The following is a 16,572-nucleotide window of genomic DNA, read 5'->3' on the forward strand; positions in this document are numbered from 1 at the left end:
CTAAGCTGCAAGAAATTGTTTAGACCAGCGTGTTCCCAAAAGAGTGTTTTGTAGAAAGTTATTAAATGTTCCATGAAATAAGTAACTTTTGGAAATGCTCAGTAAAATAGGTTACCTTACTTTTCAAAATTTTTTTAATGAGGCAATGTGACAAAGAGTATAGTGCACAGAATTTTCTAAACCCATTTTTACCATAGATTATTTTTTAAGAGGTTGAAGAACACCATTTGAGAAGCAGAGATGTAGATATTATATTATCTTTGCCTAAGTTAGGGCATCCACATGGAGATTATTTAGCTGTATGTCACATAATGTCATAGGTTATTCCACAAGCATAAAAGATGAAAACATATTAATACTTTTATTCATGAACTGGACAGAGGGAGTAAGAAAATCATGATTAAACATGAAGTTTGACGGAGTTGCTGCCTTCTGGGAAGGCAAAAGCAAAATTCAAAAGATCTTCAAGACAGAATTTGACCACAAATAGAGTGAAACCAATAGGAATGCAAGGTGATTTTCCTATAGAATATAAGCTTTGAGGAAAAAGAATAATTGGATATAAATTATATGTCTTTAAAAGACCAAGAAAACACATTGAGTTTTGAATAACATCCCCATGAATAAAACCATCACTTTGAAAGTTATACTTAAGAATAACTGGACCTAATTGGTAGTACAAGGAAATGTGGTGTGTTATGTAGATTGGGTGGTAAGTATTTTTCTGCCTTATGAAGCCTATGTAGGAAATCCAAAGCCTAGTAATTCCCAGGTCTCAGCCTGGGTTAACCCATTGTGGTGGGTTGAGTGTCCTTAGAAGGAGATCTTCACAGTTAATTCTCCAACTTCTCTGCTGAAAACCTGTTGAGATGGGCAGTAATAAACCTTCCTCTCCAAACCTTGTCCAGGCTGCTTGAGATCCTATGAACTCTAAAGTGTATCCAATATGAGTGGCATTTGTGGGTCACTGAGGTAGATGTTGAGGATGTTGAAGGTCCAGAGGTCAAAGTACCTCCTTTGTCCCTTCTTGAGTCTGAAGTTTCACATGAGGACATGGCATATTGTAAGACTCCCTCTTAGATATGTAACTCATAATGCATCAACTAGAGTAATGTGGGGATATGTGGATGTGTGTATACATGTGCACATGTGTGTAAAAGAAGCCAATAGGAAAGAGAATCATAAAAGTGCAGGAAGTCCTATGTATTCTCCTTGCCTTGATGTACCACCCAAATGAATTAGAGGAATTCCAGGCCATGTATCTAGGTCAAGAGGAATGAAAATACTGTCACATGAGAAATGGAGCTAGTGATGTGTGGTAGTTAATAAAACCAGGGTCAATGTATATAAAATGGCCACAAATTAGGAGATACTCAACACTGAGGGTCTTATTAATCAATTATCAAGAAATAAATGTTGTAACAAAATGGTCCAACAAAGGACCAGATTGTTTTATGAAAAAAATTTAGAAAATTATTTTTGAATACTAAGTGACAGGTGTTATGCAAAACATGGTGCATGTGTTAGCTTATTCAATCCTCTCAAAATCCCAGTGAGGTAAGAACTGTTATTCTCTTCACACTAAGGATGGGAAACAGAGTGTTGCTTACTTTTTCAAGGTCACACAGTTAGTAAATGGAGGAATAGGGATTTGATCCTGTAACCTGTTTACTAACCTGGTGAAATGCTTACTGCCACTCCTGGGTGATTTTAACGTATAGTCTGGGCCTGTCAGAGATTTTGTTGACTTCAAGACATTTGTAGCTCAAATACTTTCTAAAATTGTACATCACATTTCTGCTTATATTGGTGATTGAAACATTGACTTGATCCCCCCACTGGGTCTTTCTGTCACTTTCCTATTTTAACAGGAATGTGGAAAAGTACAGAAGTCCAGAGACAGCCAGTAAAAATGAAAGGATAGATGAATACTTGGACCTAGGAGAAAAATCAAAGTAGGTTACATTCCTCTAGCTAGAGATTGACTGGGTGATCTTTATAACACAAAGCTTTAAGGGTGTAAGTCATTTCCACAGAGAACATCACAAGAAATCCATCTCAGTGAGAAAGCTTGGCTAAGACAAAGTCTTTCCAGTGAAAAATGTCTTGAAATAAACAATCTCTTTGAAGCACTGGTTTGAATAGAACCAGGGTCATGTTAGAATAGAAGTCAATGCCTTCAGTCACAGCCTGTCACAAATGCCTCTGGGGTGGCTTTGTGGAGTAGGTCTGCCCTGAGGAGATGTCAGAATGTGAGCAAGTGTTTGCGAACTTTGTTCTTTTTCATCTCCATCCCAGTAAAGCAGCAGCAGATCCTGAGGATGAAGTCTGAGCCATTTTCATTGGGGGGACATGTTAGACTAGATTTGACAACAGTGTTGGTGCTGCTGTTGGTGGTGCAGTGGTAGGTATGAGGGGAAGGTTCTTTAGTAGTCAGCCACCAGGTATAGCAATAAATAACTTGGTGTGATCTTTTACCAAAGTTTACACATTTTGCTTTCAGCCATTGAAGTAAGCCCAGGGGACTCTCCATTAACAAGATAACCTTGAGAAAAAAATAAACATTTCTGTTCAACCAAGCTTTAATGTATCAATTTGAGGAGCAAGAAGTCAGTTTTATCTTTAAGACACACATACACACAAACCAAATGACCTTACAACTAGGGATTTTTAAAAAAAAACATGTTGAAGGTCTTTTATTCTCCTTCACAGAAATTTTATCATAACTTCATGCTCCCATACTTCATGGCTTGTTACTTGCTCCATTACTCTTAACACTTAACTTGATAAGGCTCTGGTTCCTGTGATATTAGTTTTTGGGTTTGGCATCTCACAGCTGCTGCTTTGAAGGGCCTGATAACACGCTTAGCCTTGTATGGAGCCAGTGGCTTTTCAAGTTTTCATTCAATTGTGCTCTATGCCTTGACATTCTTCTTTCTCACTGCATGGGTATAATCTAACATTGCTCTTTTTTTCCTCTGCTTTGTAAAGAGGGTTAACCTTGGGCTTTGGCAGGTAGCTGATCATTTTATCCATGGAACTGCATAAAAATGTATTTAGGAAATAATCACTTTTCTTATTGAGCGTGCCAAAGTCTGATCTCTGTTTTGGATATTCAGGGTTTTCAGTGGCTGACTGGTAACGAGGGATCTCGCATGCATTCTATAAACAGGGCTAAAGCTGGTTTTACAGATGCACACCCACAAAAGAAATCTTCCTAGGGTGACACCCAGAGGCTAGCAGGCATGTTCTGTATCTAGAGGAAACTCCACTTAAAGCTTCCATGTTGGACAGGACACAACTTGGGAAGATTAGGAAAAGCCAATCATGTAACTGGGTGATTTAACTGAATTCATGCTAAAATTGAGTGTGTGTGTAAGTGGGGGGGACTCTTCTCAAAACTCTTTCTCTTGGGTTGCTGATGTGGGATTGTAAACACATAAAGAGTTGGTGGAAGTTGTTTATGGCTAGTTAGGCTGGTGAGATCTCAAGGCCTGTATTATTTTCATTAGAAGTTAATTTAGGGGGGAAAATAATCAGGCCCTGTTTCCTCCACTCAGGGAAAAAAAAAACACTACTTCTGTGATTTTCTGTGATTTTTTGCAAATCATTTCCCACTACATCTAATAGGAAGGTTAGAATTTAACAGGTGAGCAAAGTGCTAAAACATGCTTGCGAGTAGGACTAAAATTTCAGCGCCTCATACAGAACGGAACCACTGGAAGGAGTAGTACAATCACAATTGCTTGTGAGAGTAAGGAATGGCCAGATCATCGTGCATAGAATATAGTGGAAAGCAGCAAAGTTACTCACAGGTATTTGCAGTGCCTTTGGGGATTGGGAGATAGGAGCCTGGACTCCAAGGCCGGCCCTGATAATTCTTCTTGCATTTCCCACAGTCTGGACCTGTAGTGTTGTGCTCACATTCACATGTCAGTTTGCTGTTGTCATATACACACACAGTGGCATGGAGATTACACTTGCACCTAAGCAGAGGAAAGACAAAGAGATCACTGTCACTTACGTTGATCTTAATGGTCTAGCTCAGGGGGTTGTAGCTCTTAAATAGAGTCATGCTTTGGTAATTATCACACAGAGGGATTTAGTAAAATGTTGATTTCCAGACTCAGCCCTGAGGATCTTTTTCAAGAAGTATCTTTTGAGGATAGGGGATTGCTATGGTCCTTTTCTTTCCCTACTAACGAATCCAGGGCAACGAAGTGTTTAAGGTAGACAGAGCAGGTTTACCTGAAAGCATAAGATCAGGGAAATGAATCCCTTGTGCAAGGAGGGGGTCCCAGAATTGGGTATCCATAGGCTGCTAGTTATAGGGTCTTCTGTTCTCTTTCCTCGAAGGGCATGCCCTGGTCCAAATGGTTGGAGTCTTGAGTATACACTGCAGGAAGTCTTGTTAATGGTTTCCCTGGTTTGGAGTACCAGCACTGAAGTTGTCCTGATTGGTTCTCTCACCTCTGTGCTTGAGCATGGGGAAAAACTCCTGATTGGATAGAGGCTAGGGGAATACACGCCCTGCCACAGCCCCCCACCCCCAAATGCACGTATGCGCTGCGGCCTGAATGCTGAGGCCTTTCTCCCTGCCATATTGAAGCCAGGTCTAGCTTCCACAATACACTTGGAGGGAGCTTGATACCAGTCAGCTCATGGGAAGCCTGAAGCCCTTTTCAGAGAGTTGTGCGCCTACAGGCAACCTAAACACTATTACCAGTTGAGTGGTGTTCTTCAGTGACTTTGTCAAATCTACAATAATGTGATTTCATTTTATAAAGAGCAATGCTGTTTTTTTTTCTTTACCCTCCTTCAAATCATTAGGACAATTCTTATTTTGTTTTCCTTTTTCCTTTTTCTTTTCTTTCTTTCCTTTTCTTTTTTTTTTTTTTAACAAAGAAAGATAACTATTAAAACAATTTGCTGTTCAGTCTTACTCTATAAACCTGGCAAGTTATACTCGGATGTTCTCTTTTTGGGCTCTAGAGTGACATTTCCTCAGGTCAGGAAAGTGTTTTTTATCAAAACTTACAACTGACCCAAGCAGAGGTGAGGCAGTAATCTTCTGACTTCCCACTCCCGACAAAGAAGGCAATCACAAAGGCCAAATGACTCTAATAAAAGATGCTTAGAATCCTAGCAAATAAGAATCCTGTGGGTGGCAGGGACTTGAAGTCATTAGCAGAGGCTTTGCCTTTGCTGTCTGTGAATAAAGCTGTTATGATATATGAGAGGCAACAGTGGAATATGCAATTTCCACAAAAATGCATTCCTGTATTCCAAGTCTTTGCTGGCAAAATTGCAAAGGCCAACTTGATATTTGTTGAGGCAGTGGGTTATAAATTATATCATACCAAGTTTATCCCACTCCTCTGGAAAGGTAAAACCTAAGATGACGGAATGACCAGAGCCAGAGGTCAGAGTACCACAAGGAGGAAGACATAATGCCCATGCAAGGGAAATCTAAGCACCCAGGCCAGGGCAGACAGGGCAAAAATATGTTAGAGTCGAAACCTGAAATTGCCTCTGTGTGTGTGTGTGTGTGTGTGTGTGTGTATGTATTTGTGTGTTGGAGCAGGAGGGGATGAGTTTGCTTTCTTCCAATGACTAGGGAAAAAATATAGAAACCCAAGTTTCATAAATAAACAAAGAAATATTTGTGCTGTTTTTATGTTTTTGTTTTTTCTTTAGGGGTGGATGTCATGAGTTGGGAAAAGTAACAGAACACTTTCTCAGGTAGGAAAATGAAATAAGTTTAATTGCTGATACTCCATGGCAGTATAGCAATGGCCAAGTTCTTCTTATACAACTGGAATGCTGACAAGGAGAAACATGAATGACTGAGACTGTAGCTGAGAGCTGCTGGACTCACTTTAATGAGGAGGTGGTGTAGCTCAGCTCCTTATGGGTCCACTACACTTTTAATACTTCTAGTTACACTCTGCCTTCTGTGTATTTGTGAATTATAATAAGCTAGAGAGCTACCATTAAAACAATACCTATTTAACTTAGACACATAAATAGCACCGTGGTAAATTAACATTTCACAATCTTTTAAAAGGCATGAGAAGAAAAAAAATAATGCAGTTAAATAAACAGTGTTTAATTATGAGGCAGGTCTTTTAAACAGACAGTTACTTGTGCTAGTTGGTTTATTAAAAGAGCTTCCTTCTTCCAAGCATTAGCACCTTTATTTATGGGTGTTTTTATATATGTATGGAGGATGTTTGAAGGCTAAGTGATAGAAGCAGCAGTTTCTATTGATTTAGCACCCTCTCTGGTGTTGAAACTTCCAAATGAGGAAATGAACAATATGACCCCGAAGAATATTCTGGTTTCTGGTGTGAAGACCACGGATGCAAGCAATTAATTGCAAAATGGATTATATATCTTGTAACTGTTAACACTTTCATACTTGTAGTCACCCTTGGAGTTACAAGCAATTTCCATCCATCAGATAATACAAGCAATTGTATTATCTGAGAAAATGACTCTCTGAATAACAAAAGGAGGGGAAAAGAGAACAGTGGAATTATTTAGTATTGCTTTTCTCAGATAACTTCCAATGAATGGTTCCTTTTTCACCTGTTCATTCAAGTCTAAATTCAATCATGACAACCCTTCCTTAAAATCTACCTAGATCCTGAGCTTTGCTTTTCTTGTTTATTTAATTACTTCTGTGTGTCTGGTTTTGTTCATTGATGCTTATGGGTCTTTGTGCTTTAAAATTTTAAATTCTGTCTGTGACTATCTTCTTGTTTTCCACTTTACATGGTCTTCTACTATAAAAGAAATTCAAACATGTAAAGAGATCCAGAGGTTCGGTTACTTATAAAAATCCATAAAATCTGCTCTTTCCATGATTACTAGGTAAAAAATATCTGATGAATGTATTCCTAAGGCCTGTGTCTGTATCTCTATTATAGATCTCTTTCTTGGACTTCTGATTTATCTATCAAAATGCCTCCTGTAAAATCCAGTTCCATATTCCCAAAATGGAACTTGTTTATTTTTCCCCTTCCAGCTTCTACTTTTGTGCTTTCTGGCTCAGGGAGTTTTCAGTAAATTGTGTCACCTTCTACTTAGTTTGCCACAAATGACTCTTTCCTCTCCCTTTCTACCCTATCACTCCTCTATTGCTCATGAAGTGTTCAGAGCTCCATTCCTTGGTTATCTCTGAAATTCATACAGTTTGAGCGATGATTATTGCCTTAATAGTTCAAGAGTTTCCAAACAAAATTTAGTGTTCCTATCACATTCCTTTTCAACACAGTTGGCCTAAACCACCATTTGCACAAGATTTTCTATTTCTCTGTTAGAGTCCAAGTGTGGTGGTATGTTTTATAAATCCCTTTATGTTACCTCTTGTCCCTTCTCCTGGTGACTTGTATAAATCCTAGCTCTACTGTTACTTCTTCAGACTTTGCTTTCAGCTAATCTTTGTTTTTAATTTTTTAAAAAATTTTTTTGTTTGTGGGGCTTGAATTCGGGGTCTGGGCGCTGTCCCTCAGCTCTTTAGCTCAAGGCGAGCACTCAACCACCTGAGCCACGGAGCCACTTCCTCAGCTAATCTTATATGTTAATTCTTCTGCCTCCAGCATTTCACTCACTTTTGCTGTTTTTTTGTTTGTTTTTCATCTGGATAGTTCCTTCTTTTGTATTATAACTTGGCCATTTCCATGCCTGACTCTCTCTCTCTCTCTCTCTCTCTCTCTCTCTCTCTCTCTCTCTCTCTCTCTCTCGTAATCTGATGGTTAGCTACCTGAACGCTTTTCTCACTCTCTAAGATACTTGGAAAGGCTTTTGGCTTAATGCAGCCACTGGCACTTCTGCTACCGATACAGGCTGTGTTTTGTTATTCTCTTGTCATCCTCACTGGCTCATCAGCTGCTAGGAGGCGGCCATTATGTCTACCTTATTTATTAGAACACCTCAGCATATGTCAAGGTGCTTGACGCATAGTAGGTTCTCCAAACACATCTGATGAGCAAACCAATGAATAACAAACATGTAAACTCCCTGAAGATAGGACTCCTGTGCATATTATATTATATCTGGTATTTCAATGGACTAATATTGAGAGTTAATAGGTATTGTACTAAATCAAGCCCTCTGTGATGGATGCTGAAACTTCTACATGCTATAGGTATGTTTTTTCTACCCTCCTATTGGGCAAAGGGCATTCTATAAAATTTGTGAGATCTTGTCAACCCAATTTAATTTAATTTTTATACTCCAGAGAACTTTGCATATAACTGGGAATTTACCAGGTCTATCTCAAGATAAGTCTGAAAGGTCCAGGCAATGAATATAGCTCAAGGGACAGGAGGGGGAAACCAGAACAATTGTGTGGCATAGTGACTCTGCAAAGTGCATTTTTCAGCTTCAACTCCTCATGCAAAGTGGACCACCCTATCTAGCTGCTAAAACTCTGACTTCCCAAGCAGTAAAATCTGTTACTGTAGAACTGCCTGGGAGCTCACTTTCCTCATTCGTTTCGACAGTGCTGTGTTTGGGCCAAGCACTAGGAGTGAATGCTGATATCCCATTATTTGGAATTAGTTCACTTTCATTTTCCACAGGTTGGTTTATTCTCATCACTCCCATTTCAGTCAGAAGCTAAAATCCTTTATTTAGAGCCCTTGTCAAAGTGGCTTTTCTTCCAGTAAAAGAGAATAGATTTCACAGGGATGGGAAATTGCTCTCAATTCCTGGGGTTGTGACCTCCAGCCTTGTGATGGGTGCAGGGTAGAGTTCTGTGACATCCCACTTGTCTCTGACAGATTCATTATCCATCCCCATAACCTTCAAGTCCTCATGTCTATTGCCATAGTAGCTAGGGGAGGAACTGCACCAGTGGAGACCAAAAAGGTTTTTGTGAAAGTCAAATATCTGGATGGGGCTAATGCCTCATACTTTTAGTCCTAGCTACTCAGAAGGCTGAGATCTGAAGATCACAATACAAAGCCAACCATGGAAAGAAAGTCTATGGGACTATTATATCCAGTCAGCCACCGAACAGCTGGAAGCAGAACTATGGCCCAAGTGGTAATGCACTGGCCTTAAGCAAGAAAGCTCAGGGACAGGGTCCAAGTGCTGAGTTCAAACTTCAGTTGTGGTACAGAAAAAATATCAAATCAAATTAAATGTCCGATGTCCTAGACTTCTATTTATACATGAAGAACTCATACTGAGACCTGGAATATGGGACTAATTGACTTGTACATCCCTTAAAGATTTGCTTACAGGTGAGTGACAAACTGTGATTGATAGACACTGTCCAAACATGGGCTTTTTAAAGATAGTTTTTTTTCAAGTGAGATCTATTCTCTGATGCAAACCTAATGAACATCAATGTGTTCTTGTTTTCAACCAGGTCTGTACTTCCTGTATTTTAGTGACCAGCTGTCGTGAGTCAATTTAATCTTGCTTATAAAAAAAAAGGCTCCAACATTTAGTTCTTTGCCACCTGCCAGGTATGAAAAACTCATGCAGTCTGCTTGGATTTTCTTTTATAACTTAATATATCTATTCTAGGAAGCATGTTATCTGCCAGAATTTCCTGCCAGCTAGAGGTCTGTATAGTCTATTAGTAATGTTTCAAATAAGGATACTGAGCGTAGGAAAAACCTGGCTCTTTGAGAAGCAAAACAGGAAGGGAGACCAGGTGTACTGATGTGTGGGTCAGAGTTTTGGCTACTTTTGTGGAAGGAGAGAACTCACTAGGAAGTGAATGAAGTTTTAGCATCAGGACTGTTCATAACCCAGAGAAGGGCCTTATGGATTTCAATAATTTGAGCAAATAAGATATCGATGTATTAATATTAATGAGATATTTATCTTCATGAATTAAGCACCAGCTCCCTTTCCAATAGCCATTGAAAGGACATTTTCTAGGCACTACCAGATGGGTACCAATTCCTAGTACATACCTGCCTTCCTTGAGTTGGCATTAGGCATACAAATGCTTCTAGAAATGTGATACCACCCATTTTTTTTACCCAGATGACTAATTATGTAATGCCTCTTCCCAATGACACGTGAACTTCTAGTTCCCACTCCAAAGCATTATTTAAAACAGAGATTTGCAACAACATGAGAGATGGTTCTATAATCAGACAGCTGGAGTTCAGATTCCACCTTTGCCACTTATCTGCTGGGATCTCACAGATGAATAATTTAACAAATGAACAACTAAACAGAGCTGAGATTGACTGAGAATTTCCAAGCATGGGATATTTGGCTAAGAGCTTTTCCACATATTTTACACATTATTCTATACAAACCTCACAATAATCCCATGAGATTGCCACTTATGATTACAAATGATACACTTTTATGTGAAAGAGGTAAGAGACCTAAGAAGGCTGGTTCATGCCTACAATCCTAGCTACTCAGGAAGCTGCGATCTGAGGATCATGGTTCAAAGCCAGCTTGGGCAGGAAAGTCTCCAATTAACTACCAAAAAAGCCAGAAGTGGAGCTGTGGTAGAGTTATAGCCTTGAGCAAAAAAAAAAGCTCTAGGGCAGTGCACAGGCCTTGGGTTTGTGTCCCAGGAGTAGCATACAAAAAATAAGAGACCTGAGAAGAATATGGAGCACTGACTCTGATTATCTACAACTTCCCTCCAAGTTTCTCCTCTTAGCACTGCAGAGGACAGTTTGTGAGTAAGGCTAAGCCTGGGTGGCTTCATCTGTAAATCAGGAAAACTAATGGATGTATATCACAGTGTTTTCTTTTTTTGAGACTGAACAAGATAATGTGTACCATCTTGAGAGGTACTGTAAGGATTACAAAGGAAGAGCTTAATCTCTAAGAACATACACTCTTTTGGGTATGGAGGAGGAAAACACACATAGAATAATTACAGATCATTTATGCACTAATCCATACTAATCAAGACAATATAGGGAAGCTGAGAGCAACAACACTTAATTTCTCTACAATGATGATAATGCTTTTACCCTGAACTATCAGAGGGTCCACTCTACCTCTGAATGCAGGTGGAAGAAATAAAGCAGCCATGGTTTGGATAAGTGTTCTTCAAAAGTCCTTGTATGAAAGGCTTGGTCCCCATGCTGGTGCTATTGAGAGGAGATAGAACATTTAGGAGGAGGAGGAGCCTAATGGAAGGGCCTTAGGTAATTGGGGACATGTTCCCAAAAGGTGTTTGTGGGCCTTACCTCTTTCTGTCTGGTGTTTCCCCTCTATGTGTTCTCAACCTGATGGCTCTGTATCCCTCTGTCTCTCTGTCTCTGTATCCCTATCTGTCTCTTTCTCTCTTTCTCTCTTTACTTGGTGGTTCACGGTGTGAGTGGTGTTTTTCTTCCATGTACCCCTAACTTTATGTGCTGTCTCATCAGAAGCCCAAAGCAATAGATTACTCAAATAGGTCCTGCAACCTCCAAAACTGTGGTAAAAATAAACCCTGTATAAGTTAATTACCTCAGCTATTTTATTATAGTGGTAGATAGATGACACCATCACATAAGTCAACACTTATCAAGACCCATTATATACATGGGAGTGTAATATATACTTTATGAAACTTACTTCATGTGGCCCTCATGACCAGTCTGAGAAGGAGTTATGATGATCTATTGTTTTCAGATGTGGAAAATGTGACCAAGAGCAGTCAAAGAACTTGCAGGTAGGAGGTAGCAAGTGTCAACTCCAAAACTGGGCTTTAGGATGTCATTTTACCTCAATCCAGGACAAAGCAAACTGTTTCCCATCAGAATTGAACACATGACTCTAGATTGTGATATTAACACTTACATTGTAACACCTGGTAATTCAAGTGTACTCTATGGGACAGCAACATCACAGAGAGCTCAGACCTACCTCATATTTACCAAATCAGGATCTGCATTTTTAGCAGGATCTCCAGTTGATTTACGTGTGCAATAGTTTAAGAAGCAAAGCTGAACTCATCAGCATGCTAGCATCTCGATAATTAAGAAAACTAAAATATAGGGCAGTCCTTTGTTCACCAGAAATTCTATTTAGAAATGTCTGTCCTAAACTGAGCTAGTGTTAGTGTTCTGGCTGTACTCATAAAATATAATCTACACTATTTGTAAATTCTAGCAAATATACTGATCAAATTCTATCAAATGTATGAGATGATGGACCTGAGAAGGCCTAATCCAGGTAAAAATGGGAGACTCTATATGAAAAACAAACTAAAAATGCAAGAGCTAGAAGCATAACTCAAGTGGAAGAGTACCTACCTAAAAAATATGATAAACTCAGGGCCTTGTTCTCTCACTTGGCTTATTGCTCAAGGCTAGCACAAAAAGGACTGAGGCTATAACTCAATTGGTAAGAATCCTAGTAAGAATAATGACCTGTCAATCACCAATGCTAAATAAATAAATACATATGAAGAAAGCAAATTAGAGTGATTAATTACAGTTGTCTTCAATTGCTTTTTATTCTATCAAGTTTGTGGTAGTGTCATTATTTAATGTTTATTATGCATGTTCCATAAAATATGTAGCTCAGTAACTATTTTAGTATGTTTTTTACACTAGGGCTGAGTGTGTGTGTGCGCGCGCACGCGTGTGTGTGTGTGTGTGTGTGTGTGTGTGTGTGTGTGTGTGTGTGGCCAGTAGTAGACTTGAATTGATAGCCTCATGCCCTCATTATTTGTTTCTTACTCAATACTGGCACTCTACCACTTAAGCTAAAGACCCAGTTTTTGGCTTTTTGGCAGTTAATTGGAGATAAGAGTCTCATTGATTTGTCTCCACTCAGGCTGGCTTTGAAGCTCGATCCTCAGATCTCAGTCTCCTGAGTAGCTAAGAGTAGCTAAAGTTGGATAGTTCTTAAATATTTGTACTTGTCCACGTTAAAAAAATGGCATAGGCTGAATGACAGTGCCTCATGCCTGTAATCCTAGCTATTCAGTAGGCTGAGATCTGAGGATCATGATTCATAAAACTCTGTGAGAATCATATCTCCGATTAACCAGTAAAAGCCAGAAGTAGAAATGAGGCTCAAGTGGTAGAGCACCAGCCATGAGTGAAATATACAAGTGAGAGGGACAGGTTCTGAATTCAAGTACCAGGGCCAACACACACACACACACACACACACACACACACACACACACACGTTCAAGGACAGTGCCCAGACCCTGAGTCTAATCCCCAGAACTGGTTATTAAACACACACACACACACACACACACACACACACACACACACGTTCAAGGACAGTGCCCAGGCCCTGAGTCTAATCCCCAGAACTGGTTATTAAACACACACACACACACACACACACACACCACACACATGTTCAAGGAAGTGCCCAGGCCCTGAGTCTAATCCCCAGAACTGGTTATTAAACACACACACACACACACACACACACACACACACACGTTCAAGGACAGTGCCCAGGCCCTGAGTCTAATCCCCAGAACTGGTTATTAAACACACACACACACACACACACACACACACACACACACACACGTTCAAGGACAGTGCCCAGGCCCTGAGTCTAATCCCCAGAACTGGTTATTAAACACACACACACACACACACACACACATACACAAATGGTCATATGGAAAAGAGCAGAACAAGCTTAATAAATAGCTGTTTGAGTAGAAAGCTTCTGTAAAAAAAATCACACAAAACAAACAAAAAAAAACTAACCCACCACAAACTTTATTCTACTCTTTTAGTTTTCACTACAAAATTTGAAAAGAAATTGAATTAGATTCCCATGTATGGTATGGAGAATTGGGGGAAATAGCTTTTTCTTCTAATTCTCCTTTTTCTGAGAAATAAAATAATGTCCAAAAGAGAAGAACACAACTTGCAAAGTCTTTGTTTTCTTCTCTCCTTATTTAGTGGCCTGCTTTAGTTAACACACCTTGGAAAAGTGAAGTTTTAAAGGCAACCCCCCCCCCCCAATAAAGAAATAAATAAAAAGCAAAGAAAGCAGAAAAAAGTGAGAGTGGGTGAAAAGAAAGTAAATGTGGACTCACCAAAGGAACCTGAATTTAGTTGCCCTGCCCAGTGACCCCAGTGGTGCCACTTCAGAGCAGAAACAGAAGCTTTAAAGCAAAGAAACAGAAAAGGCTGAAAATAGAAAGAACAGCAATGAGCTGCAAAATGAACATGCATCAGATTCATGGTTTAAAGTCAAGAGATATGTATGATCAAGAAACCTGGATGTAATCACTAACACTATCTGATTTGCTTTGAATTTGTTTAAATTTTGAATGTCCTCACGAGGTCCATGTGTTACATGTTTGGTCCTCAAGGTGTTGATAATGAGAGGAAATGGAATCTAGCAGGAGGTTGAGCTAATGGGAGGTTTTTAGGTCATTAGTGATATGTCTTCAAGAGACAAAACAGGATTTGGTTCCTTCTTTTTTCCCTCCCTCCCTCCCTCCTTCCTTCCTTCCTTCCTTCCTTCCTTCCTTCCTTCCTTCCTTCCTTCCTTCCTTCCTTCCTTCCTTCCTTCCTTCCTCCCTCCCTTCCTCCCTTCCTCCCTCCCTCCCTCCCTTCCTTCCTTCCATTTTCTCTCTCTCTTTTTTTTTCTTTCAGCTATGAGACGAGAGGTTTCACTCCTCCACCCTGACATGCTATCTTATTTTTATCCCAAAGCAATAAAGATGATTAATTTTGGAGTGGAATATCCCAATCTGTGAGTTCAAATAAACCTTTTCTCTTTAGAAGTTATTTTTCTCGGGTATTTTGTGTATTTTGTTATAGCTATGGAAAACTGGAAGACAGAGTCAAGTAGGCCAATTTTCTGGGCTTAATTTCTTTGAAATGGTGAAGGTTTGGCTTATATTTTATAATTCTACTGGATAATATCTAAGCTATGTGAGTACACATACTATGTGAAGGCCCCAAATTTCTACATATTTTTGGTAACATCTCTTTTGGTCTACCCTTCCTCATTCTCATGACAAATAGCTCTGGTAGATTTCATCTTCTAGAACCAGAAATCATCAGAAAGCCAAGCTTAACCATTCAATCCATTCTATTTTCCTGAGTGAAATGATTGGTTCAAGAATGAGAACTTAACCATGCATAGTGGCTCACATTTTTCATTTTATCTACTCAAGAGACTGAGATCAAGAGGATTGTAGTTCAAGGCTAGTTTGGTCTCAAGATCCTATGTTTGTTAATCAGTAGCTTGGGAAATGGTGCATACTTATTGTCCCAGATGTGAGAAGCTAAGATACAATTTTAGCCTGAGGATAGCAGTTCCAGGACAACCCCTGGAAAAAGAGAGATCCTATCTCAAAAATAACTAGATCAGAAGGCCTGGAGGCATGATTCAAGAAGTAGATCCTGAATAGCAAGTATGACATTCTAAGTTCAAATTCTAGTACTTAAAAAAAAGAAAAGAACATTACCCACTTCCTGTCAACATTGGTCTTAGAACTTTTGCTGAGGTCATGAGGAATAGAAGTGTTTTTTCTTCTTTTCTTGTAGTATTAATGAGCTAGTAAAGGTGCACCTTGAAATGGTCCAGGTTGTGTTGGTTAGAGTAAGAAATCCTAAGTGTAGGTAAACCAAGGCAAAAGAGAGCAAAACCAAGAGACAGAGACCATATCCTGATGACTTCACATAGTCTATGCCCCAGAAATTGTCTATACTTCACTTAAATGAATTAGAATTGGCTTTCTATTGCTTCTGACACACTGAGTAGAATGCAGAATGCAGTAGAATACATCTGATCCTTGTCCATGACCCTCCCATCTCCCAAGTTGACTGAGCTACACTGGATGCAGAACTCTACAGTAGTAATTACCAGGAACTGATGACCTGGTTTGGAAAGATATGCTGGGATAACAAGAATTATTTTTGGCAAAAGGTTTAGTATTGGTAGCTGGAAAAATATCATCATGTGGAGACTTACATTAGAATATGCAAACAAGTTCAGAGTCCATTAAAGCCCACTCCAGTTGTAATCTGTGTTATTTGTATTTCCTCTCTCTCCTTTTTTTTTTTTTTTAGACCTGCTGGGACCAGGCAAGGTTGGCACTCCACGTGGCTGGGAAAGAGAGAGGAAAGAGCTAGAGCAGAGAGAGAGCAGAGAGAGCTAGAAAAGAAGAGCAAGAGAGCTCCTCTCTCTTCTCTTCCCTTCTTTTTCCCTTTCTGTCTCCCCCTTCTCCTCCGTTCCCTTCTCTTCTCTGCTTTATTTTTGTGATATGAATGGTTAGGTATAAACAACCAGATTTCCTTATTTTGGAGCCCCAGAAAAGTGCCTTGACTCATTAACTCTCTCACCTTACCTTCTCTCCCAGACCAGATAAACTCATGCAGCAGGCATCAGATCAAAAGTCATTCCCAGTTTGGATCTTGAGCAGATATCCAGGCTTGGTTCCATCCCTCCCTCCCTTCAGCTGTGACCTTTTCCCACCACCATTTGTCCCACCATTAGCGACTTTTGAACCACTATAACTAGTCAATTCTAGCATTCTTTCAAACCCACTATAATCACTTCAGCTTGTAAGCAATGAGTGAGTCTCTAGCTATGGCCAGAGGATTTCCTCTGTGGGTTCTTTCATAATAAACCTGTGCTGGCATT

The 16,572-nt window shown here is 39.6% G+C and overlaps 1 protein-coding gene across 2 annotated transcripts in view; it reads right to left on the reverse strand.

Moving 5' to 3' along the window:
* Ntng1 (netrin G1) overlaps positions 1 to 16,572 on the reverse strand; it is a 343,587-nt gene that overhangs the window by 86,290 nt on the left and 240,725 nt on the right. For both annotated transcript variants that reach the window (XM_042680340.1, XM_042680348.1), the window contains exon 3: positions 3,814 to 3,986. In XM_042680340.1, coding sequence (XP_042536274.1) covers positions 3,814 to 3,986 — 173 coding nt within the window. The remainder of the gene's footprint in view (positions 1 to 3,813; positions 3,987 to 16,572) is intronic.

The sequence above is a fragment of the Dipodomys spectabilis genome, unplaced genomic scaffold, assembly GCF_019054845.1.
Source record: "Dipodomys spectabilis isolate Male_0828 unplaced genomic scaffold, ASM1905484v1 ptg000002l, whole genome shotgun sequence".
NCBI classification, from domain to species: Eukaryota; Metazoa; Chordata; class Mammalia; order Rodentia; family Heteromyidae; genus Dipodomys; species Dipodomys spectabilis.